This window comes from Eutrigla gurnardus, assembly GCF_963514095.1.
Source record: "Eutrigla gurnardus genome assembly, chromosome: 10".
NCBI classification, from domain to species: Eukaryota; Metazoa; Chordata; class Actinopteri; order Perciformes; family Triglidae; genus Eutrigla; species Eutrigla gurnardus.
In genome coordinates, this window is record NC_139924.1 from 24773242 (window position 1) to 24794175 (window position 20934).

At 41.4% G+C, this 20934-nt stretch overlaps 1 protein-coding gene across 2 annotated transcripts in view; it reads right to left on the minus strand.

The window, feature by feature from the left end:
* The window catches only part of LOC311020277 (rho guanine nucleotide exchange factor TIAM1-like), a 39097-nt gene that overhangs the window by 15199 nt on the left and 2964 nt on the right, over window positions 1–20934 (minus strand). For both annotated transcript variants that reach the window (XM_084020238.1, XM_084020239.1), the window contains exons 2-6: window positions 4624–4715; window positions 3594–4515; window positions 2155–2611; window positions 1572–1744; window positions 1141–1365 (exon numbers count right to left, since the gene is read on the minus strand). In XM_084020238.1, the coding sequence (XP_083876364.1) occupies window positions 1141–1365; window positions 1572–1744; window positions 2155–2611; window positions 3594–4505 (1767 nt within the window). In that variant the 5' untranslated portion in view covers window positions 4506–4515; window positions 4624–4715. The remainder of the gene's footprint in view (window positions 1–1140; window positions 1366–1571; window positions 1745–2154; window positions 2612–3593; window positions 4516–4623; window positions 4716–20934) is intronic.

Below are 20934 nucleotides of genomic sequence, written 5' to 3' on the forward strand. Positions count from 1 at the left end.
CAGTAGAGCAGGACATTGTGATTATTCACCGATCCATCCCCACCCAGTCACGGTTCTGAACTAGTGTTTGGAAGAGGCAGCCCAGTGCTGTGGCAGGGGGCTCTGTATCACTGCCAAGTCGCCCAGAGACAAGAAACAATACTGAACATTCCACTGGCAGATAGAGGCTGGGAGCGTTTGGGCTTTCTAAGGAGCAGGCCCTATATCCATTCAGCTCCGCACAATGTGAAACCTGACACTGCCAAACAGAACCACTCCAACCAGGCACCATCTAACCGACCAAACAAGGCCATCTGATCTCCCCTTCTCTGTAAACAGACCTATTAAGTGACAATATGAGCTTTGCAATTAATTGAAAGAATGCTGGACTATCCGGTGGCCAATTGGTTTGCAGCATCAGCAGCCTCTAGAGATGATAACTCTGAGATCACATACTCTCCCTGCTTCTCTGTCCACCTCCTGTCAGAACTACTTCGGGATACTGAAATACCTGTGATTTCTGTAATTCAGCACACAAAACATAACTTTAATAGTTTATTAAAATAATATCTGCTATTGTCACTTTAGCCATGGACCAGTATGGCATCCACAATGAGAGCAAAAGTGGTTTGCTTCTCAAGTGAAGATGAGGTTTATCCTTGAGTAGATACACTTTGTTTTAGTTCAACAGTTGTTAACGGTCAGAGAGAACAGCAGCAGGATGCTGACTCAAGCTCTCGTTTTGATTTATTACTCCATGAGTGTTTCTCCTACTTAACTTGACCTTTTATCAATCCTGCCTGGTTTGTTAAAGTGCTCATCGGCTTAGACACGTTTTCAATGGGTTTCATTAAGTTAAAGTTCTTGACAAATGGTGCTTATAATCCTATACTTGGGTCACATTTTATGTTTACACCCACATTATTCCCTCAGTTAATTTCTATAAAACGTTGAATGGATAACGGTAGAAGAAAAATGTGACCGTAACCTGCATAAACTCATTTGTTATTTATTATTTATCTTTTTTTTTTTACACATTTTGGTCCTGTGCAGTGTTTTTCCAAGTTTCCTTGATATTCCCTGACTTCCTCAGAGAACTGCCTGATATGTGGGGACTGCAGTAGCAACAAGTCCATGTGAGAAAAGAAGAATAAGACCTACTTGATCCACAATGGTCTTTCTCTTCTTGGTGTCAGTAACAGCAGACAGCTGCATGTCTCCCATCTTCTTCATCTTTTCGTCCATGTCTATCTTCTGCTCCAGCTTCTTGATCTCTGCACGAAGCAGGCGCACCGTGTCCTCTCTGTGGTGCTGGCGGGCGACAGCGGTGGCACATGCCGAGTGGATGGCTGTGATCCAGTTCTCCAGCTCTGTCTGGCTGCAGGTCTGCGTGGGGACAGACAGAGGAAAGGTCAGAGGTTAGGCAACAACCAGACATTCACGATAAAAAAAGCGCTTTATTTGCTTTCCCTATGTTGATTCATAGCAAAATAGAGTGAGAGCATGAAAGGAAAGAAAGCAGTAAATGTGTCTTGGTGATGGGAGAATTTGCACTTATTTACAGACCAGATGTCATTTAAGCATCATCTTACCTGAAACAGGAAAGCATCTCCCAGGGAGTTGCTGAGACAGAACACAAAGTCTTTTTTGGGATGCTCTGGAACAGCCTGCACGATACTGTTCTCCACCCAGATGGCATGCTTGGGAATACTGTTGTTGTCGATCCCCGAACGGCCATCAGTCTCATAGAAGAACAAAGTGCAACCTGGGAAAACAAAATGTATAATACACGTATAATGTGTTAATTGATAGCAAAGACTCTGGCTGGCCTGCTTTCTAGAAAGAATAAGGATGATACTCTCCAAAGCCAGATTTGCTCAAGCAATTTCTGCTCTCCAGTGGCCAACATTAAGAAGTGCAGCATGGCTGACTTATCAGCAAAAGGAGGCATCATGATCATTCCAGTACTTATTTGATTTCAAGCCCAGTTAGGACATAACATTTTACAATGAGGTGAATTATAGCTTGGTTTATTGAGCTACTGTAAATTACATTTTGAGCTACTGTATGTCAACAAACAACATAAATTTACAGTGTTGGCTGAATGGTATTACTATACAAGATTATGGAATAATAATATGTAAATGTTACGGACACACTGAGGGCATAACGAACCTTTAAGGGAAACCCAGTAACTCTTCCACTTGCGCCTCGTAGCTGACTCCACTTTCTTGTTCTTCTTATGGACGAGAAAGTTCTTGACGGCAAGCCGGCCAGCTTTGCGCACCATCCCTTGAGTGACGCTGAGCAACGCGTCAGACTGGTAGGCGGAGCTCATGGTGCTCTGCTCGTCACTCAGGGCGGAGCCTGCCTCCTCCAAACTCTCCGTCTGGCAGGAGCTCATCTCCAGTTCTTGGCGAAAGTTCTCGTACACGCCCTGCACGCACTCGCTGGCCCCGCCGCCGCTGCTGCTGCCGCTGTCACTGCCGGCAAACATGCTCCTGCCAGCCGCCGAGCACACGGAGAAAGAAGCCGACATGGTCTTGTAGCGTCGGGACTGGTGCTCAGCCTCCGCCGTCACCCCGTCGATGCCGCTGTCCTCGTACTCGCTCCCCTCCCCGGCTGTGACATCCTGCGTCATGTCAGAAGAAGACAGGTGAGATGGCATGGCAGCCACACTCTCTTCATCACCAAGAATGAAGTCCTATGGATACCTCCTACCCTCACTGAGCTGCCTATGTACATACATCATGGAGCCAGTCTTCTAAACACGTCGTAAAAACTGCACACAGAGGCCGAACGAGAATCCATGGGTTGCTTAATCCTGAGTATCTGCTTAAAATTAATTACTCACAGGAAAGCGTCTGCTGTTGTGTAAGTACAGCCTGCCCTCCCTGTGGCACCGCAGGGTCTGCCCTCGCCTACCCACATGGCCAAAGGCTCCTGGGAGATGAAGGGGGTTACATTGAGCTCGGTATCTCCATCTGATCACATGACCCAATCATGCGCCCCAGAGCTCCATTCTCTAGGGCTGACGGTGCCCCGCAGTGACAGGGCCACCATACACGTTTTACTGTTACACTCTTCCACAGGCCTCCCCTCATTATCATGACAAAAGGCCGAGGCATTTCAAACAGGGAGTCACTTTAAGCTCCCACCCCCCTACTCCCTGTTGCAGTTCCCTCTCCCAAGAAAAACAACAGTTTAATTTGGAGACAACACATCGCTCCCCTGACATAAGCTTTCTTTTCCACTTAATCTGTTTCAGCAGCTTATTATCTGTGTGGTGAATGCAGCAGAGGAAACGCTCAGACACAATGGGAGGAAAAGAAATAAATGAAAGTAGCTGTCTTATTGGTCATGCCAACAGGCTACATTAACATTCTGCACAGCTTTTCACACTCTGTCCGAGGAGCATGAAGCCATGACACAGCTTCAACAGTTCAGGTCTGACATTTAACCAAATAAAATGGACATGAATACACGGTTTACATTTTCATGGATGGGGGAAATTATTTGTTCTGTTTTACACGAATTGTGTCATGTTTTATTTAAGTTTGAGCCAAACTGGTGTTTTAAAAGAGCAGCACAATATGAAATGACTTTTATCTTACCTGTATAGTCTGCGCCCTCCTGCCCTGCATACTGGCACACATGGCAGCTTGGTGGCTGCTCAGGCCTTCTGACAGGCAGTGGGAACGCCGGCAGGGGAGGGTATATGCACCGTAGGTGTTCCCATCCTCCTCTGAAGGGGAGAGCATCTTATCGTCCTCGCCCTCCCTGGTAGCCCTGTTGGCATCATGCCACTTAGCGTAGCGGCCGTGGGGTTGCCTGCGGGCAGAGCTCTTTTGGCTATACAGCTCGTCCAGGGAGTTCGCCCTGTCAGCAGAGTCTGTGGGGCTGGACTGCAGATGTCCTTTGCAGTCAATGACGTCCCTCTCGTTGGCCAGGTCAATGATCTCCTCCGTGCTGGTCAGGTGCTCTTGGCTGAGGTCTGACAAGGAGAACTCCAGGCTATCATCTCGCCACATGTCTGCAGACTTGGACCTCTTCTTTGTGAAGCTGACGGTGTCCTTGGAGGCGTCCCGGGTTTTCTGGAGGTATGTCAACTCGCCTGTGTACACGTCTTCGTCCTGAACCTCCTCTGCAGTGGGGCCAGGTAGGGTCACGTGCATCGTATTCATGTGCACAGAGGGATTCGCCAGGTCATGGTGAAAGGACACAGGCCGCAGGTTAATGGCCACGCGGTCAACCCAAATAGGGCTTCCAAAGTCTGGGAGAATATTGGTCTCGTTGAAGGGCTCCAGGCCATTGTCAGCCAGGGATTGTGGGATACTAGGGGTACTACTTGAGCGTGTGCTCGTCTCAGAATTCCTGTGCTCTATTTTCCCTGATGAAGCATGTCGAGAGCGCCTGGACTGTTTGTTGGAGATGCGAAGAGACCGAGACATGTGCTTGCGTGACAAATAGCCATGTTCGTTACCGTAGAGGGCGTGGTCCCCGTTCTGGCTCTCGACATTCCCCATGATTCAGAGGCTGAAAAGAATTTCACATAGAGCTTATATTAATTACAACAGAACCCATACGTAAACATAATCACTACTAAACAGACATCAAATTAGATATTTTTGAATGTTAGCCTACCGGCAGGATCGTGTTGATTTTTCTGGCATTGTGTTTATCACTGGATCCTCAGACAGTTTGGTCCTTCAGCTGATGGCACGATCCACAAAGCTCTGAAAAGTGATGAGAAATCATTTTTGATGACCTTCCAATTATGCATGTTATGGTTAAAAACTGGTTTGTGTCTAAAGAAATCTGCAGCTCAAGATAGAAAAGTTAACACTTGTTTTTTGTCCAGAGTGGCCGGCTACAAAAACAGCCCCCTTATTTTGACAGAGGAAGTGATCCATTCAACCCCTTTCAACATGCACAGGGGTTGTGTGAAGTGGAGACATAATGACACTATGAGCACTGTGACAGCGAGAGAGAACATGGGTTATTCACAGCTGAAATGAATAGTCCATGTAGCATTGTTGTTGTCACTTCTCAAGAGCTACATCCTGCATTAGAAAGGACTGGGAGCTGGAGGGATGGGGGTCAAAACATTTTGACCATAATGCACATTTGGACTGCCTTTGGGCTGGACAGCGTGATCTCTAAGGGTCTTGTTCTTTGCCTGGGACCATCAACAGATGGGACAGAAGATTAACCATCCATGTTGTGGCTGTTGTTCCTCCTGATGTGTCCCCCCCCCCACACTCCTTTTAGGACAGACCCTTTGGGGGTGCGATGTTTTTTCGTGTGTAGCCGCAGATGAGTGGGAGCCCAACCCTCTGCTGCTGCATTCACTCGGGCTTACTGTGAAGAGGGGCGTTACGTAAACTGGAGCTGACCCCGTTTTTCCACCTTATGTTGCTTCCTTTCCCCTTTTCATTCTGCTCACTCAATATCCATCATCACTACCGCAATGTACAATGTTTGACGTTGATGGAAAACGATTTATCTTTCATATAGCCGTGCATTTTATTGCCTGTTAAATCAAATCTCATTTGGTAAAGGAAAATAAGAGAAAACAAAAGAGGGTGCAGAACTAGGAAATGCCACTGCACATACGAGATGCACCGAGGGACACAAACATGTTCACAATGCTAGCACAAACAGTATACCAAGGGGTACCTCTAGGCTTGTACTCTTTCCCACACAGTACCATTTCGTTTTTTCATATGTGAAAGGTGAAAGTTTAATGGCCCTGCAGCTGTCATCCCTGGAGAGAAACAAAATGTCCAGTTTTTTTAAGCTCTGATCTTCCCTGGGCTTCATAAAACTGCAAGTAAATAAATAAAAAAGCCCTACGGGAATCGTTTTGACAGTTCTACGGGTAAGTATTTATGAACGTAGTGTCTGCTGTTATAAAGAAGAGCTTTTATATGTTGTTGTGCTCAATTTGCTAATGTTCTCTGTGGTTTCAATGTTAATATTATGGAAATTAGGCTGTTTCAAGCTGAGATGAGGGGCTTAAATAGCACAAGATGTGGTTTTCATCGGCTGGTACAGTTAAGGCAACCCACTGTGCTCTGACCTGGGATCTTACAGCACAAACCATATTTGTTCAGCCCTGAAAGGACCAGTTGTTTAGCAAATACACCAACATGATCAAAGATATTTAATAAATGAAAACAGCTGATTAATTCTGCAGCAAAGTCAGCAGAAAAATTTAAATCGATTAGAAGAGAGTTAGAGAGGTAAAATCGTATAAAATCAAGTTTCAAACTCACATGAGAACTAAGTTAAATTAGTGGTCCTACATGGACAAGTCCACTAAGCCACTATCAAATCAGCATGTTCACGGGAGATTTAAATCTCACAAGCACAGCTCCGGGTTCAAAGCCACAAGATCACTGTTAGTTTGAGTTTACAGGAATTGAACACTCTCGCTTTACAGTAAAATCCTTTTGCAGTAGAATCCATGATGGATCAGCAAGCTACTTTTAGGAGATTTTCAAAGAGACAACAGAACATGATTTTACGGTATAAGAACACAGTATTTAGAATATACAGATATATAATATACATTTACCGGAATATTACCTCAGGTTCTACACAACATTCTCTAAAGCAGCAATGGTACTGGTGCACATAATCAATAATCAGGTCTTTATTAATGTCAGTGTTGGAAAATATGTTGTAGAGCACCGAATCACTAGGGCCAGCCAGTGGGTTCTTCTAGAAATACACACATTAGTCGGTGAGCCGGTCTTTCTTCCTTCATATGCAACCAAATACATGGAAATGAACAATTAGATTGCAAAAAGCTGCCAGTAATTTGGCTGTGTGACTGAGTGAGGAACCAAGTATGAGTAATTTCCAGCAGGCTGCATAAGAGGACAGCAGAAGTCTCAGAGGATTCATCCATTACAAGCCCTTAATGAAATACATAACCACAAGAGATTCCATCCACCCACAGATCACAAAGAAGAATAGTTTTATTGTGACTCACGATTAGCAGAACAAAGGTTACAGAGAAATTCACCATAGCTATCACCCTATTTGGAGGTTATGAACAGTCAGTATAGGAAAAGCATCAAGCTGCTTCTAAATGAGCAGCTGATGTACAAACATCCACTTCAGAAACTATGAAATCCAGTTAATATTGGAACAAATATTCTGATTTATGCTCGAGCCACTCAATTTCACATCAATGTTTTGAGACTCCGATCGCATGTGCCATGAGATCGTGTCATTCTTGAAATATGTGACATGAAGATTTAAGGTCCTTTTGTCATCAAAGACCACTTAAAAGCCCAGTTTGTATTCGACAAATATTTGGGCCTGCTGGAACAGGAACTTGAGAAACTGTCCTAATCCCCACCTGCTCTTCTTCTTTAGATCCCCAAGGACAAAAATGTCAAGCTGCTTACATTATTAGCTGAAATGCTTTGCCCTATGGCTAAAAATTGACTTATGGACTTTCAAAACAAGTTAGAATCTACCAACAGTGTGAAACACCTGGTCACACATTCCTATACTCATGAGCTCCATGCAGAAGACATAAAACTATAAAAACACCAGATGGATCTGAAGAGGTGCTTACTTGCATAACCCATTGGAATCTGACACATAATGCAATAGATCTTAGACACAATCTGATTATGTCTCTTTATGTTGCTCTGACACATTCCTGTCATTTAACCTAACCTCATTGGTGAAAGGCAAGAATGCATCAGGCCGACTAGTTACAAGCTGCAACACAAAACCCTATAATCTGAAAACTCCGGTCTCTAGAGATAATAACACAGGTAGTAGTACGGAGGAGGGGGGTTACCACTGAAAGACCGCATTCAGGACAGCTCAAATTTCCCCGCTGATATAGTCATATGCTTCTGCACAAATAGGAATACCAAACAGCAATCTCTTGCCTGAAGGAAATTTAGCGTCAACAAAACTTTCATCCTCTTTAAAAAAGGTTCACGTCTGTGGCAAACATCCACACCGCTGTAGCATTCATTTGGCATGTTGATGAACAAAATAAGTACTTCCTCCAGTCTTCGTTAAATAGCTCTACAGAGAACTATATACCACTGTCATGTAGCAAAAGAGTCTTTTTCTGACTTGAATATGTAGCCCTAGAAACCCTGAATAGCAAACAGCTGGAAAAGGAGGCTTTCAGTGATAATGAAAGCAGTTCCACTTGTCTTGGAATAGCTTTGTGCCAAGTCGTGGCACTGAATAGATCAGCCAGCCTTTGGCTGGTCGAGTAAGATTTATACAGCTTATCCAAAAAGGATCTGTAGTAAATACAGCTGCTGAAAAAAATAGAATATAAAGTAAAAAAAATATTGGTCCAAATAATTATAATGTCATTGCTAATATTGGCCATTTTCACCAGCTACTCTGACTATATCAGCTGCATTGACGTAGTAAAGTTTTTAAATTTTCGGCAGAATTAGTTTCATGTTTCGGAAGATGGTTGCAAATGGTGGTGCTGGGTATGACCTGGGGGTGTTGGAGCTGGCAAGACAACAGCAACTAAAGGTAGATGCTGGAGGACGATTGGCAATTTGCCTTTTTCATGTGGAATACAGAAGTAGATTGTTATGTAAACTAATGCTTTTTCTTTGTAAATGTTGCATAACTACTTTTTTATGACAGGTGAAAAGGGATAAATTAGTTATTACCCTAATATATATTATTCAAAATGGACAAGAGTATTGAGCTACTCTGAGCATCCAATCAGGCTTTAGTGTCCCAATATGCCAAGGAGTCAGGAGTTTGATGTCTTTTTGTAACTTAATCCGGGTTTACTATCAGGGTCTATAAAGGGTGGTACTGCATTGTTTGCACATCTTTTCGGGTTGAAAAAGATAGTCCCTAAATGGACACTATATTCTTTGCGATAATTATTCATTTTGGAGCCTGTTGTTGAGCAGCAGCTGGTTTTGTTTAGCCTGGTGGTATCTTTGTATCTGCCAGTGTTTTCTCAAGGGCACAACTGTGTGCAGAGGTCACTGCTTCAGCTGGTGTTTTAGCTGTATGGGACCGTTTTGTTTGATCAACAAGTCTTTTGTCCACTGTAGGTTTCCCGATGTTTATAGGCTCACATGGTCACTGGTTAAAATTATATTTACTTCAATGATCACCAACTTAATCAGATGCCTTTTAACTGCCTTGAGAACCGATGATATATCATATAATATATCACTCGTAAAAAGATCCAATGCTAAGGACAACCATTGTCTTTTTCCTTTCTTCCACTCTGGCTTATGAGACAAGATTCTGTGAGGTCATTTTGTGCCAGAGTACTTTTATCTCCATCATCAATGCCAGCAATTTGCTTCTCCAGATGGTCACAACCAAGGTGCTATCAGACCACATCCTGCTTACGGCTCTTTAGCTCCTCCTTGACAACCTTTGAAGTCAGCTGTTAATTGTATACGTGAGCCACAGACCACTGTTAAGAGAAAGAGGGGTGAATACATGTGGTTTTGGTGATCCCCCTCTATGAGAAGAGGGATCTGTGGTTTTTAATGTGGTATAGGGAGGGTTGGATTTCTGTTAAAACTAGTATCTATTATATGCCAATTAAAATTATTACAGCATCTAAAAATGAGTCCGTACAAGTTCCTGAACTACTCCATTTGAGGAGAATGTATTACGTGTTCAGATTAGAGGGCAACTGACAACGCTGTTTGAAACTTGGAGGTTTAGCAACAAATTATTCTTCATTTGTGTGTCCAACAGAAACATGCAAGACCCACTTATCGCCTTTGAAAATTTGGATTTGCCAGAACAAAGAAATCTGTTGAATAACTGAGTATAAGCAAACATCCTAAGTAAATTAACCTCACATTTGTTCTATCCTCCTCAAATGTTCCTTCTCTAAATCTCTAGTCTCTATATTCATCGCAGAAGACAGTGTTAGAGCAACAATGATCCATTTCCCCTTCTTTCCTGCATTTGCACTTAGATTTGGATGCAAGCAAAAGTGCCAAAGAAAATCTTTTAAAAGTCCCTCAAACTTAACTCCCAATAATGTGAAACAGCATCAGATGTTGAAGAAATGTTCACTGCCAGATAGTGACAGCCAGATCACACAAGAGTTCAAGATCAATATTTAACAGTCTGCGATGGAAGTATTCATCTGGGAAGTGCATAAAAATGCTTTATGTAATGAAAAAAAGCTGCAGTCGCTGTGTGACAAAACATCACAACCAAAATCACCAGAGACTTTGTGTCGTTGACCTTCTCATAGCCTGTCACTGTTGGTGAAAAGGTCTCCCTTGGCTACATGAGCATCAACACCAGTCTTCCTTTACGTGCTTCACATTCCAGACTTTTACAATTCGCTCTTCCACAGTCTGGCACCAAACGATTCCCTTTCACACAAGGAGCAAATGTGCCCGACACTTTTATGATTATAGATTTGTGATCAACAATATCAATCCTGCATGCACCAGGTGATGTTATCTACTGAGCACTGGCACAGCATCATTTATATGAAAATGAGCTGGAAGCTGAAATAAGATATTGGTGGAAACAATAATATATGTTTATCTCTATGCTGTATCTTTGCTGCAACTGCCAATGTCTCACTGGCATTCTCACTTGGTCTTCAGCTGAATAGCAAAGAAACGTTAATATTCTGCTTGTAGGTGAATAGAAAAAATACTTTGTAATCTATATACAACTGTAAGGACAAAGGACCAGATACATTCGTACAGCGACTATGCAAATATAGGGGTAATGGTAATTGTATGTGCTCAAGTGTATTTCACTGAATCTGAAGTTATGTAAAATGAAATCCTGTGTCAGCAGCACAATTCCATTGAGCACAGCTGGCCATGCAATCATGCATCACATAAAATGAAAATCTAAATCTGTCTAAAATATAATGCATGTTCTGATTATATTCACAGCCAATGTAACAACACAGCAATGAATGGATGTTGATGTCTGAATGAGCCATTCACCTACCAATCTCAGAATGGCAGCTGCCTTGTCTTTGCCTGAATGTCCCTTTGCTGGCAGCAAAATAAATGCAATGCTAGGGACATAGAGGAGCAGCAACTGGAAATGGAAATGTGTTTTCTATATCTGAACCACTCAGGATATTCTTCGACAGAGGCAACCAGTTGCTTTTAGGTTAGTGAGTAAGAATACGATGCATTTTATAGTAGGCTGACAAACTCCACTCCACAGCTCAGCTCGGGCCCACTTTTCAACATTACAATATGAATGAGCAGGGAATAAACATTTCAGTTGACGTGACAAATACATTCTCAAGAAGGGAGAGGACGTCTTAACCTGGTAGACTAGATGATGGGATGAGACTGCATCCGTGTGAGCCTAACTCTTTCCGGATGTAAGAACAACCAATCTTTAGACTGTGTTGTTCTTTCATCACATGTCCAATGTTTAAACGCAGTAAGGATATTTGATGTCCTTGGTGAAACCATTCCTTAGCTCTATACCACACGCCTGGAGCTCTCAACTGCTTCAGTGTTGCATTGAGCACTGAAGCAGAGCCGTGGTGGATCCTGACACACATGATAACACAAAGCTGGGTAGAAAATGTGTCCATTTCCTCCGAGCAGTCCTGATCATATTTTCCAGTACAGACCCTTTTTATCCCCCTGTGGTAGAATGTACCTCCGGAAGTCAGATTTCAACCAGAGTCAGTACCATCACACCTTTCTCATTTACAGAACTAAAGGCCTTGCAAAAAAGAACAACCTACTGAGGATGAACCTAACACTGTGGTCAATGTAATTAATGAACCAAATAAGGTACATTTAATTAATTAAATATTAATGTTATTGCATATAGTGCTACTGGCTTTCACAGTGCAACAAGGTGCAGTGGTTTGAGTTGTGGTTCCAACACGAGCAATACAATCTACTACTTATACAGGGTAACTTTTCTAACACAGTCTCTGAAAGACCACAAATGACTTTGTGGGCTTGTAAATCTACAATTTAACCGGTTCCTACTGCACAATGATTTTCAGTTAAAAATATTTGACTCTCAAGAGAATATTTTTGTTAGGTTTATTTAAGAATGAGGAAAAATCTTCCCATTGCATGGTTTTCCTATAAAGCTTTTAAAAAGAACTCAGTTTGTGTTTTTCAAAGCTTGCTTCCCTCCCGTCATTACAGGACAATTGTCAAGATTTACAAGACTGAAAGCCCGAGCCTGACCTCCTGTCCTGCTAAGCCTTGATCGGCCAATACATTTCCATAACTATGACACCAGATGACCGTTTCTTACCCCCTCTCCCCACAGCGGGCTTTCAGACACAAAGCCACGATTTTAAATTAACTCGCACATCATGAAGTCCCCCAACCCCCCTCCAGGATGCACTCTGGGAATTCTCCTTGACTTTGACCATCTCTCACATTTGCAATTCAACATCTCTTTCTCACCATCATAGCCACCACCACCACCACTGCTTTGTCATTACAACAACATAGACACAAGCTGTATTGTTTGCGTCTGGCAGTGAATGGAGAACAATACAATGGCTCACCGCCTGCTGTTATAGGTGAATTTGTTCCCGACACAGGAGTGCTACAGGTACAAACATGAGTTGGAAACCCCACCCTAAATACAGGTTTTGAAGACCCCAGGATATGGTCACAACACACACACACATCACATATGAAATTACAGAGGATGGAAATGCAAACAATGATGGGAACCAATGAGAATAAATACAAACCCTAAAGGCAAAAGAAGATAATAGCTTTGTTTGCATCTGATAAATTACACTTTTAAATGCATTCAACCCTATGCTTATGGGCCAAACATTGACTCAGAGTGTTACTGGCGGTGTGATTTAGCACCTCTTTTGGAACGTGGGAGGTTTGAGGCCGGACAGCCATTTGTCTCTGTTATCTATTAACACAGCCAAACACACAGTGCTATAAAACTATAAAAACATGTAGCAGCAAATACAATGACTTACCTTATTGGGCACGACCAGACATTGTGACTTCTGCATTTCCACAGAAGCCAAGATAAATCCCACACATCACAGAGGGGAACATTTCAAGCCTCACATCAGATGATTATTGATAGTCCCCTTGAAAATCCACAGCAGACTGACTATGCAGGGATCAGTTGAAGAACTGAGGGAGGGAGGGTACTGTTTGTAGCCCCCCCCCCCCCCCCCCCATTGACTCTTTCACACTCTTTGCTCCCCCTCCCTTCTTGCTCCCTCCTTCATTCTATAATTCCACCCCCCCAAACTACAAACCTACTGCCAGCAGGAATGTGTGTTCCCTCCCTCGTCTTCTCTGTAATTGCCCCTCATTCCACTATGAGAAGCTTCATGTTTACACTGAATGTTGCAGCCTTTATTTTACAAAAAAAATAAAAAAAAATATATATATATCAACAACTGTCAGATTCAGGCCTGCAGTTCTCGGTCTGGATCAGAAACAGCTCAACTGGAAACTTTTTTTTTTGGCTTAGACAGAAAATATCCTGCTTTTATCTCTTTAATTTGTGATTTATAAGAGCAGGCTTTGTGATGACAGGATTCTGGACAATGAAACTAATGTTCTTTTCGCCTCAAAGGCAACAAGGGCTGAAAGGTCGCAGTCTTAATGTGTTGTGGTGCATAATTTGGAACATTCAGTGAAAGCCCAAAATAGACCTGTGATTGAGAGAAAGGGTGGACTTGGTGTTGTCATAGCACCAGTGATGTCGTGTTGGTATCACGTCAGCAGTGACAGCAGTGTTGGATTTATTTTGAGATGATGAACACGGCAGAGGGAACACAGGAGAGAGGAGAGGAAGGGGAGGATGGAGGGTTAAGGGCACGGCAATGTCTGATGAGCTGCAGCCTGCATAAAGTGCTCCAGAAGCAGCTTTGCATACACACTGAATGTAAAACATGCTTGGAGCTAGTCAAGGGTAGACACCCTGACAACCATGCAGAGGAGAGACAGAGACCTCCGAGCTTAGTCCGTCTGAAAGGAGTCCAGAGACTGGAGGGCTGAATTGCCATGTCTAGACTTTGCGATGACTATGATGAAAATAAAAAGCACTCAGCACCGTGGTCGGGGCCGACTTCCTCTCAGTGCATTTTCATATCCTTCCAAGGTTGTGACTCTGATATTAAGCTAAACCATGGTGTTTCTGAGAAAAGACAGGAATGTCTGGTCTGCAGAGGCAACCAGACATAATAACCTTTGTTCTTATCAACTCTCTGAGCTTGATTTCGTGCAGGTAATCTTTCTGGATAACATATTTTTCTTTGAGGGTTGGTGCCAAATTTGCTACAAAATCAAAACGTAAACAAAAAATTCACTGTGCGCTGATTTCCCCATTTCAGTTAGTGAACTATTTGATGGGACATGATCCAATGACAACAAAAGAGTTGGAAGCACATGATACATTCTGAAGATGTGATGTGAGGTTATTATTTATACTGACAATCTACTAAAAAGTGTTGGAAAAAACTTCCTGGATGTTGTGTTTTGATATCAGTAACCAACCAAATATTATCCTAAAGTGACTTCTGATGTATTCTCATAGGTGTAAGTTAAATTAATATAAGTGTATCTACATAATATTATCTGTTTGTGTCCTTGTGCCAAAGAATTACCGGATCAGGCAGCAGGGCAATGAATCAGTGCACCTATCAGTAAAATGTGGACTAATGCTGAATCTGCTGTCCTTACCACAGGCATTTTAGAAATGGAGATTGCTTGCATGGAGCTCAGCTAAACAAAATACTCTGCTGCTTTCTCATCACAGACGCGAGGCTATTAAACCCAGTAACAGCCACACTCAATTTGGGAGACGATTGAATTGGGCATCCAATACATTGACAGGCCATTCAATACCACTGGAGCAATTTGGCAGGTGAGATAACAGTTACATATCCGCAATAACACTTCAGACTGCTGATGCTGTCCAGGTGTCACAACCAACTGCAATCACTGCCAATCACCTTCAGCCATACAGACTGAAAGAAATGCTGAAGGCGGACGAATTATAGCAACCCATTTCCCAGGATGTGCAAGTAAATGTGTGTCTTCACGGAACTACAACGAGGTAATACATTTCTCAAATTTCCTTAGAGAGTTGTTTTTGCAAGATCTCAAATAAAATGATGTTTCTAGATGTTTTATAAACGTATCTGAAAATTTCAAGATCTCTTTTTTTTATTACTTTAAAGAAAGTCCATAATTATTCCAGTCGAGGTTCACTTAGGGCCTGAAAACATTTTCAGTGCGTAAACGCAGAAGTCTTGTGCGTTTCGCCCTTCCGTCCATACAAATCCGGTGCTTTTGCGGCGTGAAAACGCACTTTTTTGAAACCAGCTCTCAGCGTGGAAAAGAAAAAAAATGGCACCCCTCCGTTTCGTGCTCGTTTTCTTGTGGACAGTGAAAACGAATATGCTGACGTCATCGCCCCGCTCCTCGACCCTCGAGCCTGACTTCTTCCCCCGCGACGTCTCGTAACAACAACAAGAACGGCGGCCTCCGTGCTCGTAGTGACGGCTTTTGATGCTTATTGTTGGTTTTATTTATACGGGCCAAATTGTCATCTTATGGGTGTTTATTGATCGGGTGGTCGGGTGGATATTTAGCCGTAGCTCTCACGTGTTGCCACAGCAAAGGCAAACATCCGGTCACGCTCCGTCTCTTCTTCTGCATTTTTGTAGCAGAAACAGCGCCACATATAGGCCTGGAATATGTACTACAGCGCTCTGAGTCGTTTTCAGTGGATTCGTCTGGACGCGGATTTTCTTGAAACGATGGCAAGGCAAAAGGAGAAAAAACGTTTGCTTTGCTTCGTCTGGACGGCCCCTTATATAGCGCTTTACAGTAATGACTGACAATCACCCATTCACTCACACATTCACACACCGACGGTGGAGTCAACCACGCAGGGCGACAGCCAGCTCGTCAGGAGCAATTGGGGTGAGGTGTCTTGCTCAGGGACACCAGGCACTCAGCTAGGAGGAGCCGGGGATCGAACCGGCAATCCTGCGGTTGCCAGCCAACCCGTTCTACCTCCTGAGCTAAACCTCCCCCTCGCTCCTGCCAGTAAAACAGCTGATGCTCTGTCTAAGTGAATAACAATCTCAATAAAGATAAAAACAGCTGATGCTCCTACCATGCTTCACAGCAGGGCTAGTGTTGGACAGGTGTGCTTCGTTTTCAATAAAAACAGCCTTATTGGTTGTCAGGTGACAGGTGTCACCTCCTAGAGTCTAAATACTTGATGACACACATTTAAAGAAAATGTTTTTGGCTCTAGCTGTAAATTAAATTTGTACTTGCCATTTTAGAATACTGAGTAAAGATCGGTCGCATTAATTCTTACTTGTTCATTCTGAAATTAGGCCTTTAAATCACAAAATGTGGGAAGAGTCAGAAAGGTTGCAACAGAAGTTGATAAATCACAGCACAGCTCTCTAGAATAGCTTTAAATACAGTTCAGTTATTTATTGACTACACACCGATTTATTTTGGAAATTCTGAATGGGCCAAGGACAAAACTTCATTCATAACAGTGTGTATTGGGGGTCAAGGCAGAGTAAAATTATGAAAATGAAGAGAACAACCTTCACTCTTCCTGACCAGGGCGAGTATGTAAATATAACGCCTGACAAAAATGTGAACATGCTTTGTTTCACATGCTTAAAGTCTCAATTAATATAATGGTCCACAAGTAAGCATCAGGATCTTCAATATATATTCAACAGCATCTCATTGCTTATTAAAACTTATTCCCAGAAGTGTACACAAAGCTACTGGTCCATAAATACAAACTGTACATCCCATTTAAGGTGATTTTACTAGTAAACATACTCTATACAGCATACAATGGTTTGGAAAGAACATCCATCTCCATAAGGGTCCATGTTTTTGAAGGTCTCCTCAATCACAACAACACGCGTCCCCCCGGTGTCCCCCAGAAGAAAAACACGATCCATTATAAGAACACTATGTACAACTGATCTAAAGAGAAAAATGCAACTGTTATGCAAGACATGAAAGCAGTAACCCCAGCCCGCCTAGAGATCATTAGTGGAGGATCCAGTGGTCTCCAGCAGTGAGTTGCCTCTCAAGAGTCGACATCAAAGACACCGGTATAGAGACGGAAATAATTTAGAATGCTGAGAAAAGGCTTCAATTGACTGATGGGGATTGAACCTATACAACCATAGGTAGCTCTCCTAGTTCTAAAAGATGCAAGATAAAAGTTTGGCCCTCAATAATAAAATTGCATTACATCTTATTGATTTATTATTACAAAATTGTGCGGAACGCTCTTCTGTAATTCTGAGATTATGGTGACATCTTTAAACATACTTGTTTTGTGTGACCAACATCTCAAAATCCAAAATATTTTGTTTTATAGAATTTCAATTCAATATGTAGTTAGGAACAATCTACTAAAACATTCAATAGTTATTTGAATGAACATTTACTTTTTATTTAACTTAAAACTTTTACTTTTGTATATTCAGCCTAGTTTTAACGTTGAATAGATAGATATTTTTTCACCGCTTATCACCAAATAAATGCTTACTGACAGAAGTTAAGACACACCCAGGATAAGTAATTATCACAGTATGCCACTTCACAACAAATCACAGACCAGAGTCAAACTCAAGCAAATAAAAAGGGAAAAGTTCTACTTTGTGATTGATTGTGCAGTAAAGTAAGCCTAACTTCAACCACCCCAACGTGACTCAAAAGCCCCTTTTACCCTGCCTTTTCTTTGCAGGAGTATCACTCCTTTTTTCCGCCATCCTTACTGTAAAAGGTTCAGAGACGGAATGGGGTGGCAGAATCGTTCCGCCTCAGAGTCAGCAACGAAGAGCCGAAACGGAGCCAAAATGAGGCGAGACGACCTCTTGGGGAGCGCCGGGAAGCCCTCTTTCTGTGATTATGGTGGAATCTCTGTGTAAGTTTTGTGCATTTAGTATACATCATTCATCCCAAACCACAGCGCTCCATCACCATTTGCATTTCTGACAGCCAGTCATACGTTCTTGCTCAGAAATAGGCGGAGGAACTGAACTTTGATGAGGCCTTTTAATGTTCATCTGTCATGTCTTTCCAAACCACATGACCAGCAAATTACCAGGTCACTACTGAATACCATCAAATAGTCTGCATATACAAATAGGCCTCTCGCAGAATTTTCTCAGGCTACCACAACCTAAAAGGAAGCTTGGAAGCTTGAATCAATACTATGCAGGCAAGTCGACCTAATTTCCGGGGAGCTCGTTAAAAGAACCCTGAATTTGGTCTTTTTAAAGTTGTTAGGGGGATTCAACCCAACCTTTTCTCATATTATACAAAGTGCATAGTCACTCTAAAGTGCATCACTGCTAAAGGGGGTTGTCCTCTGGAAAGCCTCTCGGATGAAATCTTGGCAAACCATGTACATGCTTTTACAGATTATGCTGACTGTCAGCAAGGATTCATCATGTGTGACCTCACTTTGTCAGATGTGGGAATATGTGGCGACGTCCAGTCTTCTGCAATCTGTGAGATATATATATAAAATGAGATACATGTGCATATTTAAATGCATATGAAATATTGAAGTAGTTTCAGTGAATCACCTGATTGGCAGCACATGGACCAGAACAAGGCAATACGATAGTCTTGAAATAGGATTCCTCTTTTCAACATATTTTACTTTTATTAGACTTTTTCCATCACTTTTTTGACATACAAAAACCATGACTTTCCATGATATTTTTCAACATACTATACTTTGACTTTTTTCCATCACTTTTTTTGACTAACAAAATTATTACTTTTTTCATCAATTTTTTTTACATACAGAACTGCGACTTTTTTAATCCTTTTTTTGACATACAAAAACTATGACTTATTTAATTTTTTCTGGACATACTATACTGACTTTTTTCATGACTTTTTACAATACTACACTAATATGACTTTTTAATCAACTTTTTGCGACATACTATACTGTGACTTTTTTTGGACTACTATGACCTGAATGAATGAATGAATGAATTTTTCCTTCTATAACAAGACTTACTTTATTATGACTTTTTGGTGACATTTTGCCATACTGTCCTATGACTCGTTTATGACATTTCATGACATACTACAATTACTTTATAACCTTTTGGTGACATTTCATAACACAGTACAAATACTTTTTACATTTCACGAAATACGGTTTTGTGACATTTTGTGTCATTTCTTGCAATGCTATTACTTTTTTGTAACATCTCATGACATACTATCTATGACTTTTCCGTGAGTTTTTTTTTTTTTTTTTTACAAACTATACTGACTTCTTGTGACATTTCCCAACATACTATACTATGAAATTTTGTGACATTTCATGACATACTATGCTATGACTTTTGTTACTTTTTTTTTTACTTCATGTTATAGAATTACTTTATGGCATTTATGACATCTTTTTTGGCATACAATACCATGACATTTCCATGACACACTATACTGACATTTGTGTGATATAATTATGAAATGCTATATTTTTATCACATTATATGGATCTTTATGATATGATATATGTTGATCTTTACTATGACACACTGCCTGGTATGACAGTGGCACCAGATGCGATTGTACAGGGGGTGGTGACAACTGCTCAAAAGCACATCACCAGGACAGAGCTACCATCCATGGAAGACATCTACACCCAGTGGCGTGGGAAGGAGGTTATCACGGATATCAGGGACCCACAATGCCGCAGCTCCAAACTCTTCTGCCTGTCTCCAGCCATCATCCGGTACTGCAGCAGGGGATTGCACCACTACGCTCCTGGATAGCTTCACCCCATAAGACAGTAGACTTTTGAAATCTTGAGCTCATCACTATTGTACTTTTACCTTTATACCATCTTTTACCCTTGCATATTTTATAGTTACTGTTTTACAAACTGTTTATATCCATAATATATCATTTCTCTATGCATTAATTTGATTTGTTTGATTTGATCAATATTTTTGCTTGTATGTTTATACACACACACACACACACACACACACACACACACACACGCGCACGCACGCACGCACGCACGCACGCACGCACGCACGCACGCACGCACACACACACACACAAGCTTTGTTGAAAGGAACCTGAAATCTAACATTGTCATTGTTAATGACTGCTTCTGTTGTTTTGCTTGTGATAAATAAAGAAGTTGAAATATTCAAAACAAGTCATTGTATGTTGAAAAAAGACATAGTATAGTATGTTGAAAAAAGTTCAAAAGATTAGTATGTGGAAAAAAGTATAGTACGCCGAAAAAGGCGATACATGTCATGCTATAGTACATAGAAAATAGTGTTACAAAGTCATAGTATGGTATGTTGAAAAAAGTAATGAAAAAATTTATATAGAGTGCTGAAAAAAGTCATAACATAGTGTGTTGAAAAGTCAGTGTGGTGTGTTGAAAAAAGTGACGAAAAAAGTATAATAGCATGTCGGAAAAAGTGATTAAAATGTCAGAATAGTATGTCAAAAAAGTCACAAAAAAGGCAAAAAAGTCAGTATTGCATGTTGAAAAAAATCAAGAAAGAAGTAATAGTAAAGTACGTTGAAAAAAGTCAGTATAGCATGTTGAAAAAGGCGATAAAAGTCATACTTTAGTAAATAGAAGAGTCATAAAAAAGTCATAGTATGGTATGTCGAAAAAAGTCACAATATATTATGTTTGAAAAAAAGTGATAGTATAGTCTGTTGAAAAAAGTGATAGTATAGTGTGTTAAAAAAGTCATGAAAAAGTCATAATATATTATATCGAAAAAAGTCATAGTTTAGTCACGAAAAAAAGTCATAGTATAGTATGTTGAAAAAGTCAGTAGTCACGAAAAAGTCATAGTATGGTATGTTGAAAAAGTCAGTAGTCACGAAAAAGTCATAGTTTTTACATGTTGAAAAAAGTCATGAAAAAAGTGTATATAGTATG